Here is a 21399-nt window from a genome sequence, read left to right as displayed (position 1 = left end):
ATGAATCGTAGGAGAAATGTACTTTTAAAAAAATTATTTATTTGGGTTCAGATATTTTTGAAATTCAGAAAAAGTTGGTTGTATTTTTTAAAGCTTATTCTTGTCATACATTGTGGTTACATTCTAATCTGACTGTGCTTATTAAAAAATGGTCCTAACAAAGCTTTGGGCTCAGATGTTTGAAAAACTGACTGGACGTGGTAGCTTGAAATATTGAAAACGTTGATGAATAGGAGAAGTCTGTGGTGTGTGCTTTGGAGCCATAAAAGCACCAGAAATGTGTTTCTTTCAGTAGCTCGGTCTTGCAAAACTGCACCTGGACTAGTATGTTTGCCAATCATGATTACAATGGAGACTTGCTTGTCAGAGTTTCTCTCTCATGGAGAGGGGGATTGTGGAAGGCTGAATTAGCTATTCTGAAACTAGCAAGACATATTTTAAGGTAGTAAAGTCTGATGCTTTCCTACTGCAACCTTTAAATACAAAATGTGACTGTATGTTAAGTGGCTCCCATGGGAAATCTGAATATAACAGCTTATGTTGCTGAGACTCTCTTTAAAATATAGCATAGATCCCTGGCTCAGAGCAATGCCTGTTCATGCATTCCATTAATCAGTAGTTTGGAAGTATGCTAGCTATAAGTTGAGCATCTGCAGCCCCCCTTGACTCCAGTGGGAGGTGGGGATGCATCAGCACCTTTTGCAGATCTGTCAGAAATTGGACTTTAGAGCTATCCTGTTTGTCCTCATTACAAAAGCAGCTGATTTATTAAATATCAGGTGCCAATTTCAATCCTTTGAAAAGGGTTAAGTGCTGCACCGTTCACAGTTACTAGAAAAGGACCCCTTTCCTAAAGGGAGGCTTACCAGCCCCTTGGTCGTGCCCACAAGTGTGGGGCAGCGCCCTACAGGGGTAGCCTAGGGGGAGAGGCGGGTAAAAAATTAAAAACTTTTTTAAAAGCCATCTGCCTTGTGGGAACAAATCACAAAGCGGAGGAGAGAGGAGGTTAACGGAAGTGGGGGCGGGGGGAGTGACATTTCTCTTAGTTCTCTTGGCTTGTCAGATGGCAACAGATGCTTTCCTAGTGGATGTGGATGCACCGCAATCCCAGTTTGCTTCCCCAGAGCTCTCTGGTAGCTCTGGATTGGGTGCAGCTGCTGCCTTGTTTTAAAGGACAGGCAGGCCAGGGAGTGGGAAGGCAGCAGCAAAGGTCTCCACCTCCTCTTTCAGAGACTTGAGACCCGCCTGGTACTTCCCATCGCTCACCAGCCTCTCCTTGAATTCCTTCAGCGTCGCTTTGGGGCTCATGTCGTTCTGAATCCTCAGCGTCAGCTCTATCCCTGTGTGGACAATTGGTTAATGCTGCCAGAGGGCGGCTCAGACTGACAGTCGTTCCCTCCCTGTAGCCCACGGAACGCAAACCCGTTAGCTCTCCAGCCCCTGCCATTGGAGGGTAAACTGGGTCTGAATGCATGGCGCAGGCTGTATCCTGCTCCCATAAAGCTCTGCCAGCCCTGCTGCCGTGCACCATGCTGGTGGGCTGAAGACACCTTCTTCTAGCAAATGCAACTGGGAGGAGTCAGGAGGACGCTGGGCCTAGCCTGCATGGGATCCGCTGCTCTCAGCGGAAGTGTGGTTGTTCCCACCACAGGGTGACGCCCAGAGAGCAGGCCTGAGTGCATCACAGCAGCCACCATTAGTGCCAGGTTACTACAGGCCCAAAGGGGAGTCTGTGGCACCAACCGTTCGGAAAGCTCCTTGGAGTTGGAAAATGGGCAAGTTAGATTAGGAGTGGACACAGCACAGGGACTGGCCAGGATCCTTCAGTTCAGTAGAGCCACACTGAAATCTAGTGTTCACCCAGGGCGTGGTCCAACTCCCAGTGTAATCAGCAGAGTCCCAAGAGGAGCTGGCTTAGGCCTCTACAGCAGAAACCTTTGCTCTGGAACCTGCTGGAGCCACAGCTCCTCCTTGCTCAGCCAAGCGCAGCAGCCTCAGCCTTACCTTTGTGGATGAAATGAGCTACTTTTTGGAAGTCCTCTTCCCGGAATCCCCGGGAGGTCAAAGCTGGTGTCCCAAGCCTCAGGCCGCTTGGGCGCAAGGCACTCTTGTCACCTGTGTCAAAAGGACTCTGTCAGGAGAACCATGCTCCCACAAGCACTACTGGAAGGAGCAAGCTTAGTCCCATGACCAGTGGTCTTAGCTGGAGTTATTTCGGGGGGAGAGGCAGGAGGGTGGGATCCTTCATCTTAGAGCTCTCTCTGGCTTGGTTTGGGGTTTTCCACATGCGCCTCTCTGCCCAGCTCTCATAAGGAGGCTGCATGGCGAAACAGGAAAGCCACTGGCCTCTAGGTTTACAGCCCCAAGACTTGGCCGTGACCTTGCCAATTGCCTGGAAGCAACAGTGAAGAGGTACATTTAACTGTTGTTGGGTTGGTGGGAACAGCAAGCCAGGTCCTGATCAGCCAGTGCCAATTCCCTTTCAGCCCCAGCATGAACCAGAGCTTAAGAAGGAAAGGAAGAGCAGCCCCCATGCTCCCCACGGGAAATGTCTCCAGCCAGCAAGGCCGTGAGGTGAGTCTCCCCGCTGCATTCTAAGACTTGCTGTCAGCAGCATGGAGGCTGGGAGAGAAGCCTGCCCCTGCTTCCAGCCTACAAAGCTCCTGCACCTACAGGCTTCCCCCAATCCCACTGGTTTGACACACTGATCAGACATGGAGAGAGCAAGAGCACCTGCTTAAATAGTACATGGTTATGTAGTCCCTTTTATACAGGCAGCTCCAGCATGGAAATGCAGCCACTTCAGGGGTGGAGTGTAGCGCAATGCAGTGGAGGGCAGAGGGGTAATTGGGGTGAGGTCAGCAGGCAAACAAGTACTCTAATATGGGATTGTCTGCAGAGGAGCTAGGCATGTGCTGGTTTAATGCCTCCCTGGCACATGCACCAGAGAACTTAGAGTAAAGCCTAAATTACCCCTGCCGGGTGTGGAACTTGAGGGGCCGGGTGTTTCCAAGGTCAGGAGGCAGAGAAGAAGAGTTGAATTCAGCTTCCTGAACTGGTCCTAGGCATGGAACTGCGGCACGGTCTGCGGCCACAGACCAAACGCATCAGTGTGAAGCTGGTTCATCCAGAAATTAAGGCTGCGATTCTGTCATGGAGATTGTGGAAAGTCACGGATTCCAAGACTTTTCACGACCTCTGCAGGTGCAGCTGACCCCAGGACCCTCCCTGGGGCCAGCCACTGCTTGGGCGGCCCCAGGGATGGCCTGAGCAGCGGCCGGTACAGCCGTCCCCAGGGACGGCCTGAGCAGCCACGGTCCAGGGGCAGCCAGGGCAGCAATCGCGGGGAATGCCCAAGCATGTCCTGGGGGCAACCCTGAGGGCTGTCGGGAGAGCAGTCCCTAGGTGACTTGGAACAACGGGCCAGCAGGGGCAGTCAGCCCCCACCCCTAGAGCAGGGGCCACCCAGAACAGCAGGGCCCCAGGAGCAGAGGTTTAGTCATCATGGGTATTTATAGTAAAAGTCACTGGCTGTGAATGTTTATTACCAGTGACCTGTCCATGACTTTTACTAAAAGTACCCAGGACTAAATCTTAGCTTTACCAACAATACTTCAGAGTAAATCTACCCAAAGTGCTTACCAGAGAACAAGCCCACAAGTGAGAACCCCAAGGGCACAGGGAGGTGAGGGGTTAACGCTGGGAAAGGAAAACCTAGTCATGCTGAAGAAACATTCCCCGGTGCTGTCCTTGGTGGGTCTCCAGCCTTCAGCAGAACACACAGAGAACAGAGCCACCGGCCCCTTTTCAGTCCTTACGCTGTAGGAAACCTTCTTGCCTGCCTCAGACCTTCCTCCTCTTGGGATCTTACCCCAGAGCAGAGATCTGGCCCCGCCACCAAGGGCAGGTTTCTCAAGTGAGAGGAGGTTTGTCTGGCTTGACCCTACCTCTTCCTTCAATGAAGTCTCTTCCCCTCACTGATTAAAACAGTTCTAAGTGTGGCCACTTGGGGGCCAAACACAGCTTGCCAAGCCAGCAACACTCAATTGTCAGCCAAGACGCTCAGATCTGCAGCCCTAAAGATAAGGCTCCTAAATCTGTCTTTTGGCACTTAGCAAAGTGGCCCCGTTTCCCCAGGGATCCTGAGCAACCCCAGCTCTCTGGGTGCTGCCCTGAAGCAGGCTGCAACCTGTGTGAAACTACAAACTTGGCTAAGCAGTCAGTTGAGAGAGGACCTCCTCACCAGGACAGGTGTTCTTGTTACAGGCGATGGAACAGACTTCCAGCACCCGCTCAGCCCTCCCGCCATCTGTCCCTCTGTTGCGCAGGTCCACGAGGATCAAGTGGTTGTCAGACCCACCTGGGAGAGGAATACAAGGACGTGAAATGGACACAATCTAGTGCGTTGGAAGTCAAGGCGCTGAGGCTGGGATATTGAAAGTTAAGCGCTTAGGCTCAGTCCTACTCCCACTGACCATTGCCGTTACAACCACAATGCTGCCCGGGACTGCGGGGAGCAAGAGTTGGGCCACAGGGTGGTGGAGCAGCCTGCCATGGGGCAGGGAAGTGCTCCAGCACAGGGAGGGCTAGGAGAACAGGAACTATCCGGAGTCTAAAGGAAACAGGCCTAGTAGCTAATGTGTCCTCCTTATTGGCTTGAGGTTTGCTGCTGTGTCTATGGCTCGGGCCACAACAACGTATTAGACGCCTGTATCATTTCTGCGTGCCAAGCTCTGCGCTCAAACTCTCCCCAGATGGGTGGCCGGAGGAAGATCTCCCTGCACTTGTATCCTAAAAGGCTGTGTTATAACAGAGCTCCGGCCCTTTCTATAACCATCCCAATCCAGCCTGAGCTGGAGTCAGCGGGAGTCTGTGGCCTTCACTAGGGTTGGGATCGGGCCCTAGGCAACAGAAACGGCCTCATTTTCAGGAGGAAATGCAGTGGATGCCTAGTAGTTGTCCTTACCAGTGACGACATGGTAGCCCAGTGCGATCATAGTGGCAGACAGTGCCTGGCAGTTTGCGACAACCTGCCGTTGATAGGCTTTGAATTCCGGGGTCATGGCTTGCTTCAAAGTGACAGCGATTCCTGGGCAGAAAGGAAAAGCGTTACGTCTCTATGCTAGCATCAAGAAGCCAGGCTGCTCCGTGCCTGGGCTCAGCAGTGACCTGGAGCATTGACAACGAAACCCTGGCCTGGAAAGCTGAGGAACGATCCTTCCCAAGTCAGGCCTAGAATAACGGCTAGAAGGCTTTAAAGACACAGCAATGCAATGTCCCAGAGCTGTTCTTCGCCACACAAAGCGCCTGTTGGCCGTCAGTGCTGCACAGTCCACGTTTACGCTAGCTGTGTCTTACGAGGAGTTCTAGTGAGAGGCACAAGGGCTTGTGAACCCCACGGTGGAATTTAATTCCATTATACAGCTGCCAAAATCTCACTAGCTTTCAGTGGTCTGATGGGTCAGTCACGGGCCCACTGCCGGGGGATGTTTCTACAGTGGGATTTCAGATTTCTCCAGCGCAGTGGCCAGAGGGTTCGAATGTGTGGTATCTTTCCCCCACCTCAGCATTGAATACCAAGACGTGGATCTGGACTCTCCCAATTGAAGGAAAATCACCTGCTGCCTATTTCTATCAATAGGGAGAGGAATGTGGGAATCCACAGAGAAAAAGCTGCTCTTGCTAATTAACAGGAGGGGTTCGGCCAGGGGAGAAGGGTTCCAGCCAGAGGATGATACTCTGCTGTTCTTCAGTGCTGGCTATCAGAGGATCTCAAAGCTCGCTGCAAACTGACTAATCCTCCCTCCCTCTGAACTGTGGGACCATGGTACAGCTGAGGAAAGAGGCAGAGAGGAATCTGACCCAGAATGACAGGAAGTCCGGGCTCCCCACTCTCATGCTGAGGCCTGCCTATGGAAGTAAGGTCAGCCCTGGGTTGCCAGCCCTTGACCTTCATATCCCCATGCACTACCAGCAGCCTTGATCACCTTCAATACTGGAGTTTTAGCTCCCAGATGGTACAAGGTAAGAGGCAGTACTAGAGACCAGCAGAATATTGGGCAGCAGGGCGGCTCCAAACTCTTGTCTGGGTGCTGGTCCTAGGGGGGCTGTAAACTCATCCTTAACACTTCATCCATGGGACCCTGCACTGGGCCCTGCCTCCCCAGCTTGTGTGACCCGGCTGGGACTCCCACATGGAGCCAAATATCCCTTTGGCCATCAGCTGCAGGGAGCACTGTTAAGCAAAAAGTGCATTTTCTCCTGCTTCAAGCCCTGCAACTTTGGCTGGAACTAGAAACCCCCCGGCCCTGCGTGGTGGTGCAGCGCTAAAGTTCAGCCACTGAGCAGCCCTCCGGGGCCCCTACCTGCAATGGCATGGTTGTGAGGCCCTCCCTGAAGCCCTGGGAAGACGGCCTGGTTGATGGGGCTTTCCAGGTTGTATGGAATTTCCTTGCCAGTCTTGGGATCCACGCTGCGAGCTCCTAGGAGGGAAGGGGGATGGTCACTGTCTATGGGGCCTAACTCACTCGTTGTTCTTCATGCGACTTCCCCCATGTTCTATACCTGGGTGGGTTTAATCAGTCTCGTTTTAACTCTGTCGTGGCTGGAGTCAGGACAGCACAACACTGCGCCCCAGCAGTGTGCTTGGAGCTGTGCAGAGCCTGCTATGGCCTGTGGAACTTGCAAACTCAAAGCGCACCAGAATAGGTGGGCACCAGCTTGGTGGTAGGCAGGAGTGGAAGAGGAGGGTGGTGGGCTTGGCAGAAGGAGTGAGCTGAGGAGGGATTTGAATGAGGAAAGGTGAATGTGTAACCCACTCTTTGGTGCTCTGGCCCCTTTAAGGGGTGACGGGGGCCACAGCCTGAGGCTGATGAGCCTGCGACAGCCTTGCCGGACGAAGGTAGATCTTTTAGCTCAGGCAATAGAGGCTCAAGCCTTAAAATCCACAGCCCCCGGTTCAATCCTTGCTGCCCCTGACCCAGCCCCATACAGGGAACTGAGCTGGCCTAGGCAGGGAGGGCCAGGCAGGGGGCAGCATGGAAGAGATCTCAAGGGAATGGCAAACTGGGATTCATTGGCAAAGCCAGGCTCAGGGTGGAGGGAAGAGAGAGCAGAGAGGGAAGCCTGGCTGGGCAGAGCCGAGGAACCCAGACTGAGAAGCTTTGCGAGAGGGTGATGATAAATCTGTCCAGCTCCACCCTGGGAGCATCACTAACCACATGCAGCCTGGGACTTCGTTAAATCCGTTTGGGGATCTAATACAGCAATGGGAAGGACAAGCCCTTTTTCCCGTTCTCTGAAAGCTGCAAGCTTTGCTTCCATGGTTCCTGCCAGCCAGAGGGAAGAGGCACCAGCCTTGGCTCCTATTCCGCACTAGCTCAAAGGTCCCCAATGGCCCACCCGGCCCAGCCCGGAGCCTTTCATCCTCTGCTCGCTCCATGGCCCAAACCTTTCCTATAGAAGATCATGCCGGCCCGGCAGCCTCTCAGCGTCTTGTGAGTCGTGGTCGACACAACATCACAGTGTTCAAATGGTGACGGCACCACACCGGCTGCCACCAAGCCGCTGATGTGGGCCATGTCGGCCAGGAGGTAAGCTCCGTTCTCATCCGCGATCTTCCTCATGCGGGCGTAGTCCAGGTTACGCGAGTAACAGCTGACGCCTAGGCCAGGAGAAAACACCAGCCTCAGGGTGTGTCTACTGTGTGATTGACACCCCTGAGTTAGTTCTAATGGAGCTAACTTATGCATCAGTAATGGCGTAGCTGCGGCAGCATGGCTGTACAACCCACCCAAAGCCTGGGTAATTAGTCAGGCAGCTCTCCTAGCACAAGACCACACGGAGGAAATATTTCGAAGTCCAGGAGCCAGACCATGGCGGGGCCCAGGATTTGGCTGTAAGAGGCCAGGGTGAGACAAGTGGCAGGAAAAGCCTGACTGCCCATTAGGGAGAGACAGACACTGGGTCACCAACATAGCAGCTGCTGAACTGCCCCTCAGAGTCCTTGGGCTCACTGATCCAAACCAGTGCATCCCTGCGGAGGAGAGGGGTGAGTGGCTTGCTGGTGGCCACGCAATGCACTGGTGGTGGCAGAATACAGGAATCCTGATTCCTAGTCCCCTCTTCTAACTACAAGGCCCCCTCCCCAAGTCGCCGCAGTATCAGGACAGAGGCAGCTCGGAACATAAGGCAGGATGCTGCGTGTTTGCTGAAATTTGCCACACTGCTCCCGAGTGTCTAGCCAGTGACTAAGCCCTGTGGCTGGGATCTTTCAATAGCCTAGAGGAAAGGATTTTGAACAGATTCTACCTGCTGCCCAGAGCCTCCGACAGCTGCTTTTCCTTCCCCAGCCGCTTACCTGCTATGATCAACTTTGGGTGGAATAAACGGGCGTTCTCCTCCAGCTGGTCGTAGTCGATATAGCCAGTGTTGGGACTGACCTGGTAAGGGAGCAACAAGAAGAGACATGAAGGGTAAGCACCACGTGATGTCTCTCTAGCCTTAGAGGAGAGACCGCTACATCTCGCTCTGCAGCACTGCCCACCCCAGCTCTCCCGTGAAGCCCTCGTAGAGTTAAAGGGTTAATGACGGTGGCTCCATGACAGGTCTGCAGTGGCTATTCCCTGCTCCCTGGGGTTGTCAGAGAATCTCCTGCTTGGCTTTCTGCACAGCCATGGTCTGATCTCCCTGGCATCCTCCATTAAAGAACCACAGGTCGAGTCAGCTGTTGGACCCCGTGACTTCACCCAGCAAGTCGTTACCAAGTGCGGGAGGGAGCAACTGGCCCCCATCTGTTCTCTGAGAACACAGAGCCCAAGGTCAGTCATTAATAGCCTAGTAACTATTACTATTTGTTACTGAACAGTAACAAAATGGGCATTCAGGCTCAATATGGCAGCCCTAATACCACACCAGCTAGAGAATTTGCCATGTTTAATAAGAGGGAACCTTTACAGAGCGGGTCAAAGACGTTAACACAGTTTGGGAACCAACCTGTGAAAGGTAAATATCACTGTTCCCATTTGATAGGGAAACTGAGGTATTGAAGTGACTAACCCAGGGTCACCCACTGAATCGCTGGCGGAGCTGGCAACAGAAATCAGATCTCTTGAGTCCTGGGCGGAGGCTCAGCTCACACAGCCCTTGTGATTGGAATATAAATGTGAGCTTAGCAAGATCCTGGCTAATTCGTACTTCCACCCAGGTGAGTGCTGGTTTCATCAGGGGCTCCATCTCTGCTGAAATAATCCTGCAGTCATTGCTGATGCAGCTCCAACTCACTGAGGAAGCTACTGGGAGAAGTTTGGGCAATTGCAGCAGAAGTTTTCACCCATGTCAGCTGGGTTCTTAGTGCAAACACTGGCTTAACCCACCCATCAGAGTCTGGCCCAGCTTCTGTTCTATTTCCGCTTTGGGACAATGGCCACAGAGTTGGAACGCTGCATGCCTCCTTCCTCCAACTTGAGACCGGAGCCCTATTCAGGGCTCAGTAGAGCTGGCACACGCTGGATAGGCCATTAGAGCTCTGGAGGGTTAAGGCCCTGAGCTAATGTCTATCAAAGCCAATAGAAAGACACGTATCCCGTCCCCCCCCCCGCTCACCTTCAATGGGCCCTGGATCAGGCCCTGAGTGTTCGTGCTGTGGCCCATCAGCCTCCAGCATCACCATTTGTCTTAGGAAGACTATTTAACCCTTCGGTATCCACCATCATAGCACACCCTCTCTTTGCTAATACGGGGCACACTAAGAAATCCCAGTACCTCAGGCAGAGCATGAAGCCAGCGTAAGTCGCTTGCATGGAAGAGGGGTGACAATTGCTGGCCTCCACTGATCTCCCCACAATCAGCCGGGTGGCGTCCCCTTACCTTGTAGGGCATGGATTCAAAGAAGATTGAGGTAGCTGAGATTTTCTTCTTGTCCGTCATGAAGCCATGTGTCAGGTGCCCCCCATCAGGCAAGTCCAGACCCATGATCCTGCCATGGGGCTCCACCAGGGCCGTGTACACCGCAAAGTTAGCGGGGGAGCCTACAACGAAAGGCAGCCCCTTGAGCACACAGAGTACTTGGTACCGCTGCTCTCGGAGGTGGGGGGGGGGGGGAAGAGTCCGGGCTGTGACCTTGGGAAGGGGTTTTTAAAGCAGTCCCCTCTGTTGAGCACTCACACTTCTACCCAGTCCAGGGAGAGATGACTGAGTTAGGGAATGCAGGGGTCCCAATGGCTCTGCCATCCCCTTTCTCCTACTCCCAGGGAGGATCTGGGCTTTGTTACCTGAGTATGGCTGGACATTGACCCCCCATTTCTGCGGGTCCAGCCTGTAAGCCTCCAGAGCTCTCTTCTGGCAGAGGATCTCCAGCTCATCCACAAACTCTGTCCCGCCGTAGTACCTACGACACGGACGAGAAAAGCAGGAGTCTTACCACATCAGCGATGCCACAAGTTTCCATCCCCAATGCCAGTGGCAGAGTAAGAGCTAACCAGACCCCTCTTCCCTCTCCCAGGGGTCTGTGGAAGATCCGCCTGATGCTCCTCAGGCTCGGCAGTGACAGTCCTAGCAGGAACCGCGGGAAGCTGCAGGGCGACAGCCCACATTGGCCTCACTCTACAAGGAGCGAAGTGCAGTGCGTCTGTTCCTGCCTTGGGAAAGGAACAATTTACAGCCGGTGGCTGCTTGGACCCGTAATGGAGCAGCAATCACTTCCTCGAGGACAGTGAGGCAAGCCAGGGAGGGTTGGACTTTCTCCCACCCACAGAGAACACCCTTTGGATGTGAATCTCCCCCACATTCCACACCTCTGTCCTGGGTACCCTTCCGAGTATTTATTGTTCATGCAGGAGCCCAAGGCCTCCAGAACCGCTCGACTTGCGAAGTTCTCAGACGCAATCAGCTCCAACCCAAGCCTCTGGCGCTGCTTCTCTTTCTTGATGAGGTCGTACACCTTTAAGAGAGAAGAAGCCCCATCCTTATCAGTTCTGTACAGAGCATCAGATGCTGGGAGGCACTCTCTCTAAGGCAAAAAAGCAACAGATGGTAGAATGGAAAAATACAGACACATCCCGCCATGGACAAGGGAGGCAAGAATCCTTTCTCCTGTGGCTCTGAACTTGGAACCCTGGACTCAGTTCTGGGCATCATTCTATCAGAAAGATACTGACAAACTGGAGCGAGTGCAGAGAAGAGCAAGGAGAGACCCGGGGAGGGAGGCTGACTCTCTGCAGTTAAAAATAGAACTTGGCTAGGGGAATGTAGACAAGGCGGAGACAAATCTACAAATACTGGAAAGATGTAAATATGCAGGATCGGGAGAAGTTATTTAGGGCGGTGCCAGGGGGAATAACCTAGGCCTAACACGATGAAATTAAGGACACATTAGCCTGCATGTTAGATGTTTCCCAAAAATGAGCACTTAGAGGAACATGTAAATTGAACAGAGCAAGGCACTATGGCAGTGAAAATTGGCTGGAAGAAAGAAACAGACAACGTAACAGCTCATCTAAATTTCTAATGGCTATAGATCGCCCCTTCTCGTTTGCTCCATTGTCATGTAACAATGTGCTAGATGCAAGGGCCACAGCTATGCTCATTTCCATATAAATAATATCCGATCCCACAGAGGAAAGAGACCCTGGGCCTGAGAAATCTGGGATGAGACACTGAATAGACCTATTATGTGGCACAGCTATAGGCCACCATGTGGGAGTGTTGGGTTTTGAGGGACCTTCAGACTCACGGCAGCAGGGGCTGGGAACACCATGGAGGTGATGCTCCCAGACACTGGTGAGGAGAGCTACCAAGCATTCTCCTTTGCCACCCCCCTTGGGGCTGCAGCATGTGGCAGAGGGAATGGGAAATGAGGTGAGTGGAGGCAAGTGGCAACCCAGGACTGGATGACCAAACTTGGACTGACCTGCCATCCCGAGTCATTGCCTCAGGAAGATCAACATCCCTTTGGCTGCATGGGTCCCAGAGCTGGGAGGATGAATCAAGATCTCCTGCTGCGATTGCTTGGGTTTCCCCTCGGCCAAAACACACGCAACCCTTTCCCCACCACAAAAACTGGAAAAAAGCCTTCTCACCTCTGGGTCACTGGCATCAAGTGGCTCCACGACCATCTTGTTATGGGACACCCAGAGTTCAGCACTGGGGAGCTCTCCATTGACATTGGTTAAGTGAGCCATGCCGGGGGCGGTTGCTTGCTTGGTGTAACGTGGTCTGAAAACGAACAGAGTGGGACAGTTTGTAGAGCACTGTTAAAAACAGCCACCCACCAGAGGTGAACGCTCCCTGTAGCACTCCTGTATTGTTTTTAAATAGATTCCTTCCCAGGCTGTGATCTGATGTTCCAGTTTGCAGCCTGCAGTGAATTAAGTTTTATAAATTATAAGACCCAGTAAATCTATGAATACAGGGCCTGATCCAAATCCATGGAAAGAAAGTATTTCAGTGCGGTTTGGACCAAGCTGATAATGAAAACCCTACAATTCTTAGAGACCCCATCCATTTAAAATCTAGTCCTTTTTTTTTTTCTTTTTAAAGTGTGTCATTTCAGGACTATCCCTGCCCCTGCCAATTGCTGTGGTTCTACAATCACTTTATTTTAGCTGTTTTTTCTTTCGCTTGTCCCTGGGTCAGAGATCCACACATACAACCGGGGAAACTGTTGACCTGACTCTACACAGGAAATAGCAAAACTGGGCATTTGCCAGCACTCGGTGTGATTAAAATCACACTGAAGAGAGAAAAGCATTGTTTTTCCTCCAAACTCTTAGTTCTAGAAATTTTAAGAACTACTTGTAACAGTAGTTAGTAAAAACATTTTTGGACAGAGGTATGTTGTTTTTTAATAGCTGCTCTACTTAAAGGGACAGTCTGCTTGATACATACAAGAGATATTAAATTCAGCATGTCTGATAAATGTCTCTGGCACCCTTATTTACAAGTAGCATCTTGCGTGCAGGAGTAGTCCCATATGAGACCACAGGATTTCTCATATGAGCAAGGCCCTGATCAATATGAATACAGGTTGCAGAGCAGGTCGAAGGCCCAGAGCATGTGCTGCGCTTCTCAAGCTATCTGATGTGGGGGACTGGCAGTTTTTTTTTCCAATGTGTGCACAGACTGGCAGCCAATGGCTCGTGGACCAGCACCGGTCTGTGGACCACCACTTTGAGTAGCACTTTGGAACACTGGATCCATGCCAAGCTCCATATTTACAGTAAACATGACAATCAGGCCTGACAATGCAAAAAGCTAAGCATCCACTAATCGAAGTCCATCACTGTGACTTCTATGGAGATCATAAGCTAACAAGCATAAACTCTCAACGAGTCATGAAGGGACAGAACAGCCTCTGTCTTAGTCAAAAACAAAAACTCCTTTTAAACATTAACTCCTCAAGGCTAGTGAAAGGTCATGTACAGCTAATTAGGCAATCGCATTTGTTTGCTCATGCCAAATAACTAAAGTCCATTTGGAAATCTGTCTGCCCTGGCTTGGAAAGGAACAGCTGGTTAGAAGAGCTCCTCCCCCCTGCAATTCTAAATGTACCTTCATTTCCCCATGAATCTGCTGTTACCTCTTTGTGGCACTGTAAATTCTGCATATCAGAAATGCTGAATTGCAAAAATGGAGTCAGAATGAGATGTTGCTTAGAGTGGAAAAGTAGGATTGGCCATTCCATCCTGGCTGATATCCCAGCTCCTGCCAGACCAGATCATCATTAATGAATAAATAAGCTCTTGTATAGCATTTTTCACTGGTATATCCTCAAGTACTTTACAGAAGGTGGGTGGACAAGTACTGTTCTCTCCACTTCACCGATGGGGAAACCAAGGTTAAGCAAATTGCCAAAATTCACAAAGAAAGTGGCAGAAATGGAAGCCGGTGTACAGAATTGAGTGTCTCCCTCCCTCCCATTCTAGGGCCCTAACCACTGGACCATGCTATCTGTTAAGAGCTTATCATTTATTCAGTGCTATACAGGAAACAAGATACAGTCCCTGATCCAAGGATCATATCTGACCCACCGGTCCATCAGATCCTGTATCTCAACTTTGGCAGTAGCCAACACCTGATGCTTCAGGAAAAGCACTATGTAGTTCACTTTGTGCCCTTCAGCTAGCGTCTGTGTTATACATTTTGGCTGGAGACAGCTACCATTCAAATTATAAAATATTACAATCAGTAAAATAATTATAATTTTCCTATGCATCTGCAGTAGGCCTCAGAGAAAAGATTGTTTTAGATAGAAGGGGAGTATAGAAACTATTTCCTCCCACTTCAAGAACTTTAACTACTTTCAGTCACTGATTTAAGAGGAAATTTAGATTGCATTTGAAACCCACTTTCCCAACAACCCCAGATCTGTGTGTCCTGCTGCAAAAGAGGGAGGAAATCACTTTCCGTCTCAACAGTGATTTTGCTTCAGCCTCTGCTATGTTACCTCCAACTTCAGTTCTGCCACCCCAGCCAGCGAGGTGCTAGGGGCATACAAGAGACAGGCAGGCATTCTGTAATGGGTTACCTAGGGAGGTGGTGGAATCTCCATCCTTAGAGGTTTTTAAGACCCGGCTTGATAAAGCCCTGGCTGGGATGATTTAGTTGGTGTTGGCCTTGCTTTGAGCTGGGGGTTGGACTAGATCCTGAGGTCCCTTCCAACCCTGATATTTTATGATTCTAGGGATCCCCAAAATAGTAGCATCAAGATCCTGGCTCCAACTTCCTGTTGCTTTCCCAGCCCCCAATGCAAAAGGCAGAGGCAGCTGCTGCTAAACTCCGCTCAGCTCAGCTCAGCCCAGCCAAGGCACAAAGCCCATACCGTTCAGCAGATGGGGCGAGAGACAGCGCCCCCCCCCCCAACCCACGTGCTGGAGCTAAAGCTAACTGAGGTCGCCCCCGGCAGAAATTTACCCGGATCCCAGTGAACCTGGCCCAGGGGCTACTCTAGACTTACAGCCCCGACGGGAACCCACCGCCCTTACCAGGCTCCCGGCGCGCCGGGGGCGGCAGCAGACTCGATCCACTCGCACCTAGGGCAGCCCCGGGACTGGAACGTTCAGACTCGCCCCGCCTCGCTCGAGCTGCCGCCGGTCCCCGCGCATGGAACCCTTGGAATCGCCTCAACCAATCGGAGGCACGAGTGCGATCCGTCCCGCCCTCTGCCCCACGCTATTGGCCCAGGCCGAGCTCGCCGGCCAGCTGGGTCTTACCTGTCCCGGAGCAGCACGTGGGTGGGAGGGAGGACGAGGGGCCCGATGCCCAGCGGGAGGGGAGCATGGCCGCCGGCAGGAGCGGGGGAAATCCGCCCCCGGAGGGAGGCAAGGGGGGGTCTCCCACCAGCTGCCAGGAGCGGGCTGAGGAAGGGAGAGCGCTTTGCCTCTGGGGGCCTGGCTCACACCCAGAGCTCTTTACTATCCGGGTCCTCGCAGTGCATGGCTTCGCCTTCCCCCCAGTAGGCACCTGCGTTACTGCAACGGTGACCCACTGGTGAGTGTTTGTTACAGACTCCCCCTCCCCTGTGCCAGTCCACAGAGACTAGGAGTCATTACAGCCAGAGCTGGCGCTAGGCATAAGCAGGCTAAGCAACTGCTTAGGGCCCTGAGCAGCTCAAGCACCTGCCCCCCACCTCCTATTAATTATTAGTATGTGGGGTGGGGGGATATGCTCGTTTAGGGCCCCCAGTGGGCTCGGATCGGCACTGCACAGCCCAGGTGCAATGGTTGCTCTGTGGCTCAGGCTGCAGTTGCACAGGCTGTATAGCTGTGCAGGTCAATGGTTCAGTCCCCAGTGTATCAGCCAAGAGGGAAGCGGACACACAACATTAAGGATGTAATTTTGAATTAATGACTCCTAGAAGGGGGCACAACTTCTGCAGGCGCCCGTGCGCCTCACATGGCAGAGGACAGAGCGAGATCGAAAGCAGTAAGAGCAGGTTCCCTCCTGTTCTCAGTACAAATTAAAAAGCCAGGAGAAAAAACTTCCCCTGATGTGGACTTCCCCTGATGTGGAAAACTTCTTCAGCACTCAGGGGCAATCTTACCCCGGGACACGAATAGACACTGAGGATCAACCCCCAAATACAATGTGAAGCCTCATTCTGGGCAGATTGTGCTCACCTCAGTGGGTCTCTCAAGGCATCTGTCCCTTTGTGATCCTCTTGGGGAATTCTCTTTGACTTGTGATCCTAATACAATAGTGAATTTGGGCCACATGTCCCCAGCATTACAGCTTCCACTTGGGATGGGGTTGGGTCACTTGGCACATTTTCACAGCTGCACCTTTGAGACGTCTTTCATTCTGCCAACCACAGTGATTGCTTAGGACAACATCTCAGGACAGGCTATGGCCAGAGATGCCAACGGGTTAAATTCTACTCCCTGTAAATTGAGGAACAAGAGGTTGGAATAAATGATACCCCGTAAATTCCCCATGAATTCAGGCCATGGAAAGACCAAACAAGCGAACCTGAATCATTCTCAGAGCCACTCACTGTCTCAGAAGCTTCTTGACCATAAGCCCAGCGGCTGCACTGCTCGCTGTGCCCAGAAGCTGAGAGCAGAGAAGCGGTGAGAAGCATACAGCAGCGGTGAGTGCTCCCAAGTGAATCCGAGTGCCAGGAATTAAATGGGGGTGAGAGGCCGTGAAAAAAGCAGGAGGTGGCTGGGACTTCAAAGGGGGATTTGCTTGTAAATGGGAGAAAATCTGTCCTACTAGATTATAATAAATTATTATACTTAAAATGTATCCCAAAAGGCACTTTGCTGAAACAGAATTCAATCATAAAGCACCAGGTAACAGCAAGTTGGCAACAGAAAGTTGGCAACTGTGCTTGGAGGGAAATAGAGACTTTTTGTGTGTGGCTTTCTTCTTTTTTGCTACTTTCAGAGTAGCAGCCGTGTTAGTCTGTATTCGCAAAAAGAACAGGAGGACTTGTGGCACCTTAGAGACTAACCAATTTATTTGAGCATAAGCTTTCGTGAGCTACAGCTCACTTCATCGGACGCATTCAATGGCTGAACTGTTGCCAACTGTGTCCACATATCTATTCAGGGGACATCATCATAGGGCCTAATCACATCAGCCACGCTATCAGAGGCTCGTTCACCTGCACATCTACCAATGTGATATGTGCCAGCAATGCCCCTCTGCCATGTACATTGGTCAAACTGGACAGTCTCTACGTAAAAGAATAAATGGACACAAATCAGACGTCAAGAATTGTAACATTCAAAAACCAGTTGGAGAACAGTCCACTCTCTTTGGTCACTCGATTACAGACCTAAAAGTTGCAATTCTTCAACAAAAAAACTTCAAAAACAGACTCCAACGACAGACTGCTGAATTGGAATTAATTTGCAAACTGGATACAATTAACTTAGGCTTGAATAGAGACTGGGAGTGGATGTGTCATTACACAAAGTAAAACTATTTTCCCATGTTTATTCCCCCCCTTCACCCCCCTACGCCCCCCCCCCCCGCTGTTCCTCAGACTTTCTTGTCAACTGCTGGAAATGGCCCACCTTGATTATCACTACAAAAGGTTCTCCCCCCTCCCCCCCTTCTCTCCTGTTGGTAATAGCTCACCTTAAGTGATCACTCTCTTGTTACAGTGTGTATTGTGACACCCATTGTTTCATGTTCTCTGTGTATATAAATCTCCCCACTGTATTTTCCACTGAATGCATCCGATGAAGTGAGCTGTAGCTCACAAAAGCTTATGCTCAAATAAATTTGTTAGTCTCTAAGGTGCCAAGAGTCCTCCTTTTCTTTTTTCTGTTAGAGGAGAAAAGCATCCCGGTGCGATTCTCCCTGTGAGTTGGGTATTGTGCTTTCTAGGCATTCTGGAGTCTTTGCATCAATTATTTTTGTCTTGACGGATTTCAGAGTTTCCATTTATAGTAGTGGGACTCTGAGGTGCTCCAAAGGCGGCTGGGCTTACGCCTGAATATCTTACTTTAACTGCTGGACAAAATCAGGCACCAGATACAGGGCTCATTTAGGACCAGTTTCCGCCCTCTGATATTCACACACAGCTCTTCCCTACGCCTAGCTGTGGCACTGTCTTGCTGGGATCTGGGCCAAGGTACTCAAATGCCTTATGCCTCACTTTCCCCATCTGTAACGTAGGTCTGCCTTTGTAAACTGTTGTTGAGAATCTCAGATGAAAAGCTCTAGATAAGCATTGTCAATACTAAATGTTAGTTATTTCCCAGATTCAGGGTCTGATGGGTTGTTGGTGCGCTGTTGTTGGCAAAGATTCTCACCTTTGCAAATGTGATGCAAATACTAGCAGAAGTGTGCTTGTCTAGTTTCAGGAGCCCAGATGGTGATGGAGAACATCTCTTCCTCTTCACTGTTCTCGACCAGCTCCACCACTCAGCATGAAAACTCCACTGTGTCCAGTTACTTCTCTGGCCTCCAAAAGAGCATGCATATCCTTTCCATGGTGGTCTACAGCATTGCGTGTCTGCTGGGGGTGACAGGCAATGGCCTTGTCATCTGGATTGCTGGCTTCAAGATGAAGAAGACAGTTAATGCCGTGTGGTTTCTAAACCTGGCTGTTGCTGATTTCATCTTCACCTTTTTTCTGCCCTTCAGCATTGCCTACACTGCCCTGGGCTTTCACTGGCCATTTGGGAAGCTCCTGTGCAAATTGAACAGCACCATTGCCTTCCTCAATATGTTTGCTAGCGTCTTCCTCCTAATGGTGATCAGCATAGACCGATGCATTTCGGTGATCTGTCCTGTGTGGTCTCGTAACCACCGGACACCAAAGTTGGCTTCCAACATTGCCCTGGTCACATGGGTCCTAGCCTTCATCATCAGCTCTCCGTATCTTGTTTTTCGAGACACTGCTACTAATTCGAAGAACGTTACCAGCTGTTACAATAACTTTGCCCTGTCTGATGACTATAAATCTGAGGAGACACGGCGGCTGTGGAAAATGAGGCACAAAGCTATGATCGTAACCAGATTCTTATGTGGGTTCCTCATCCCCTTCACTGTGATCCTCGTCTGCTACAGCATCATTGTTGTCAGGATGAAAAGGAGCCATCTAGCCAGATCCACTAAGCCTTTCAGGATCATTGTTGCTGTCACAGTGTCGTTTTTCCTCTGCTATTTTCCGTACCATGTCTTCTGCTTGCTTGAAATGTCTAAAAACTCTTCCAATCAGGAGCTGAAAATGGCCCTTTACATAGGGATCCCCTTGGTTTCCAGTCTTGCCTTCTTCAACAGCTGTATCAACCCCATCCTCTATGTCTTTGTGGGGCAGGACTTCAAGGAGAAGTTCCGACAGTCCATTCTCTCTGCCTTCGAGGGGGCCTTCAGTGAGGACTCCATCCTGAACACCCTGGCCAGCAAGAGAAAATCCAGAGCCACTTCTGAAGCAGAAATTCCAGGGGTTTAATCAGTAGCTAATGGCCCAAATTTTAGTGTTAAGTTACAGGAGACCCAGTTCTGTCCTCTGCCAGTGCAGTTCCTGTGGATTTCAATCAGAGTCGTATTGTGTCACTGAAGGCAGAAATGGGCTCTGGGTGATAAAGAAGTGTGATTTGCTCCAGTTTGGATGTGCAAAACCCAGGGTGACTTACACACCAAGGAGGTGAAACAGCTGGATGGAGTGGGGCTGTAGAATGAAAAGCAACTGACAGAGGGTTGTTAAATAAAGTAACAATTCCCTGCCATGTACACTTTACACTCTCCTATTTGTTGCTTTTCCTGCTATTTCCACCTTTTTCATTTCCCTCAGTGTAAGTCGCACTCATTTTGACACACCCACGGAGGACCAGATCAGTGCAAATTACTCTGTTTGTGCCATTCTGCTCATTTTTAACTTGAAACATAAGCACTGAATGTGGCCCAGAGAATTTAATGCCAGCCGGGTTAAACCCAGTCTGCAGTTGGCCCGTTATTTCGAGATGTAGCTTGTCTGTTTTATTGCCCTGCCTTGACTGATAACCGCTGCAGCGTTCCCTTGGAAAAAACCTAATATGTGCTTAGCAAAATGTGTTCCCCAATATCCATGTTTAAAATATTAAGATGCCATTTCAGATTTCCTTTACTAGCAGTCAAACCGTACCAGTAATCAGTTCAGCGTTGCTCACCTTCTGTATAAACATCCAGCACCTGAAGAGCAAACCCTTTAGGCCTAATGGCTTGTGCACTACGTTATTTTGTTGATCCGCTGACAGGTCTCCCGGCACCTTCCTTATCTTTCTAGGGTTCCCCATAAAGAAGTATTAGGATCCTCTCCACAGTGACTCATTTAACAAATGTCTTCTATTCAGGGTAACCTCAGGGGTGACCTTGTGGATTCTGATGCAACACACCCAGGGCCAAACCCCACTTATATTTACAGCTGTGTAGCCTCATTGACTTCACCTGACTTCCATCAGGTGGCAGGAGCATAGCTGTAGCAGTTGCCATGTGTGCTGCAAACTGCTCTTTGCAGAGGTTCCAAAATGCTTGAGCACCACTAAATGGTAACATGGTGCATTGCTGCTCCTATATATATATATGTGCACACACAAGAGGAGAAAGGGGGAAGCTATTCTGATAAATCCTGATTACAAATAAGTTAGACCAGCAGATGTGCAGATCCTTTTTCATGTCTGGTGCACTGGTCCTAGTGAACGAGAGGCTTAGGAGAAAATAACCTGCTCAGCAAAAAGGTGGCTGGAAGACACTGTAGGATCCACAAGGGTTATTGATCCTCTTCACATTGTGTCCTTATCCTCGTTGATGCTATTGTGTATGGGGCTTGCTCCAAAATGTACTGAAGTCGATAGAAAGGCTTCCCTTGCCTTCAGTGGGTGTAATGACAGCATAACTTTACTCCCAGGAGTAATCCCTTTTGAGTTAATGGGACAACTCATGTGAGTAAGGTGATGTGTTTTTGCAGGATCAGGACTCTAGGTAGTAAAACTATATAATTTTCCTCCCACTATATACTGGGACATGGACTAATAGCTGCGCCCTGTTACTCAAGTTTGATATAAAATACACATTTTTCTGACTGGCAGCTCTCAATGTTGGACATTTTACTGTCTCTCAAATAGCTGAGACCTGACAGTTTGTACTTCACGTAATGAATGTTAAAAATCAATAAAAACATTTCAAAACACACAGCCTGTGGATCTAATTACTGCCGTGTCACTGTGTGCTAAAATACATGGAAATACTCAATGATCACAACTGACCATGCTAGTTCCCCTGGGGCAATGGGACAACTAACCAAAACAGCCAAACAATCCGGAATTCAGAGACCACTGGAGTTAGGGCCAAAACTGAAGTAAATGGGGCTCCAGCCTGGGCTCAGGGTTCTGTGCATGTGGATCCAATTGCAAGACTGGGTTCCTACCTTATGAGTCAATCTCAGTGCTTTTAATACATTGGAAA

The 21399-nt window shown here is 50.4% G+C and overlaps 1 protein-coding gene and 1 pseudogene across 4 annotated transcripts; one reads left to right on the top strand and one right to left on the bottom strand.

Moving 5' to 3' along the window:
- Positions 1 to 19: 19 nt before the first annotated feature.
- On the bottom strand, positions 20 to 15109 carry SHMT1 (serine hydroxymethyltransferase 1). The gene is made up of 12 exons (XM_084640389.1): positions 14982 to 15109; positions 12078 to 12213; positions 10794 to 10939; positions 10272 to 10387; positions 9868 to 10028; positions 8360 to 8441; positions 7451 to 7663; positions 6366 to 6482; positions 4967 to 5089; positions 4244 to 4360; positions 2005 to 2115; positions 20 to 1340 (listed from the first exon to the last, which is right to left on the bottom strand). The coding sequence occupies exons 2-12, from the start codon at positions 12177 to 12179 to the stop codon at positions 1168 to 1170; spliced, it is 1461 nt and encodes a 486-aa protein (XP_084496515.1). The 5' UTR covers positions 12180 to 12213; positions 14982 to 15109; the 3' UTR covers positions 20 to 1167.
- A 106-nt stretch (positions 15110 to 15215) lies between these two features.
- Positions 15216 to 21124, top strand: LOC311526925 (chemerin-like receptor 1 pseudogene; annotated as a pseudogene). 3 transcript variants are annotated; one of them, XR_014714722.1, is made up of 3 exons: positions 15216 to 15486; positions 16310 to 16585; positions 18309 to 21124. The product of XR_014714722.1 is annotated as a chemerin-like receptor 1 pseudogene (transcript). The 3 variants fall into 3 exon arrangements; XR_014714721.1 differs by lacking the exon at positions 16310 to 16585; XR_014714724.1 differs by having other exon boundaries at positions 15216 to 16629.
- The last annotated feature ends 275 nt before the right edge of the window (positions 21125 to 21399 follow it).

The sequence above is a fragment of the Lepidochelys olivacea genome (genome assembly GCF_965140295.1).
Source record: "Lepidochelys olivacea isolate rLepOli2 genome assembly, chromosome: 10".
NCBI lineage: Eukaryota > Metazoa > Chordata > Testudines > Cheloniidae > Lepidochelys > Lepidochelys olivacea.
The sequence above is the reverse complement of the archived record's forward strand: the minus strand, read 5'-3'. Positions and strand labels throughout refer to the sequence as shown.

Coding starts and splice junctions, on each gene's coding strand:
- SHMT1 (XM_084640389.1), bottom strand. CDS start 12,179: ATGGCTCACTTAACCAATGTCAATGGAGAGCTCCCCAGTGCTGAACTC. Junction 10,388..10,793: donor GAAGGGTACCCAGGACAGAG/GTGTGGAATGTG, acceptor TCCGTGTCGTAG/GTACTACGGCGGGACAGAGT. Junction 6,483..7,450: donor CATGATCTTCTATAGGAAAG/GTTTGGGCCATG, acceptor CTTCCCTCCTAG/GAGCTCGCAGCGTGGATCCC.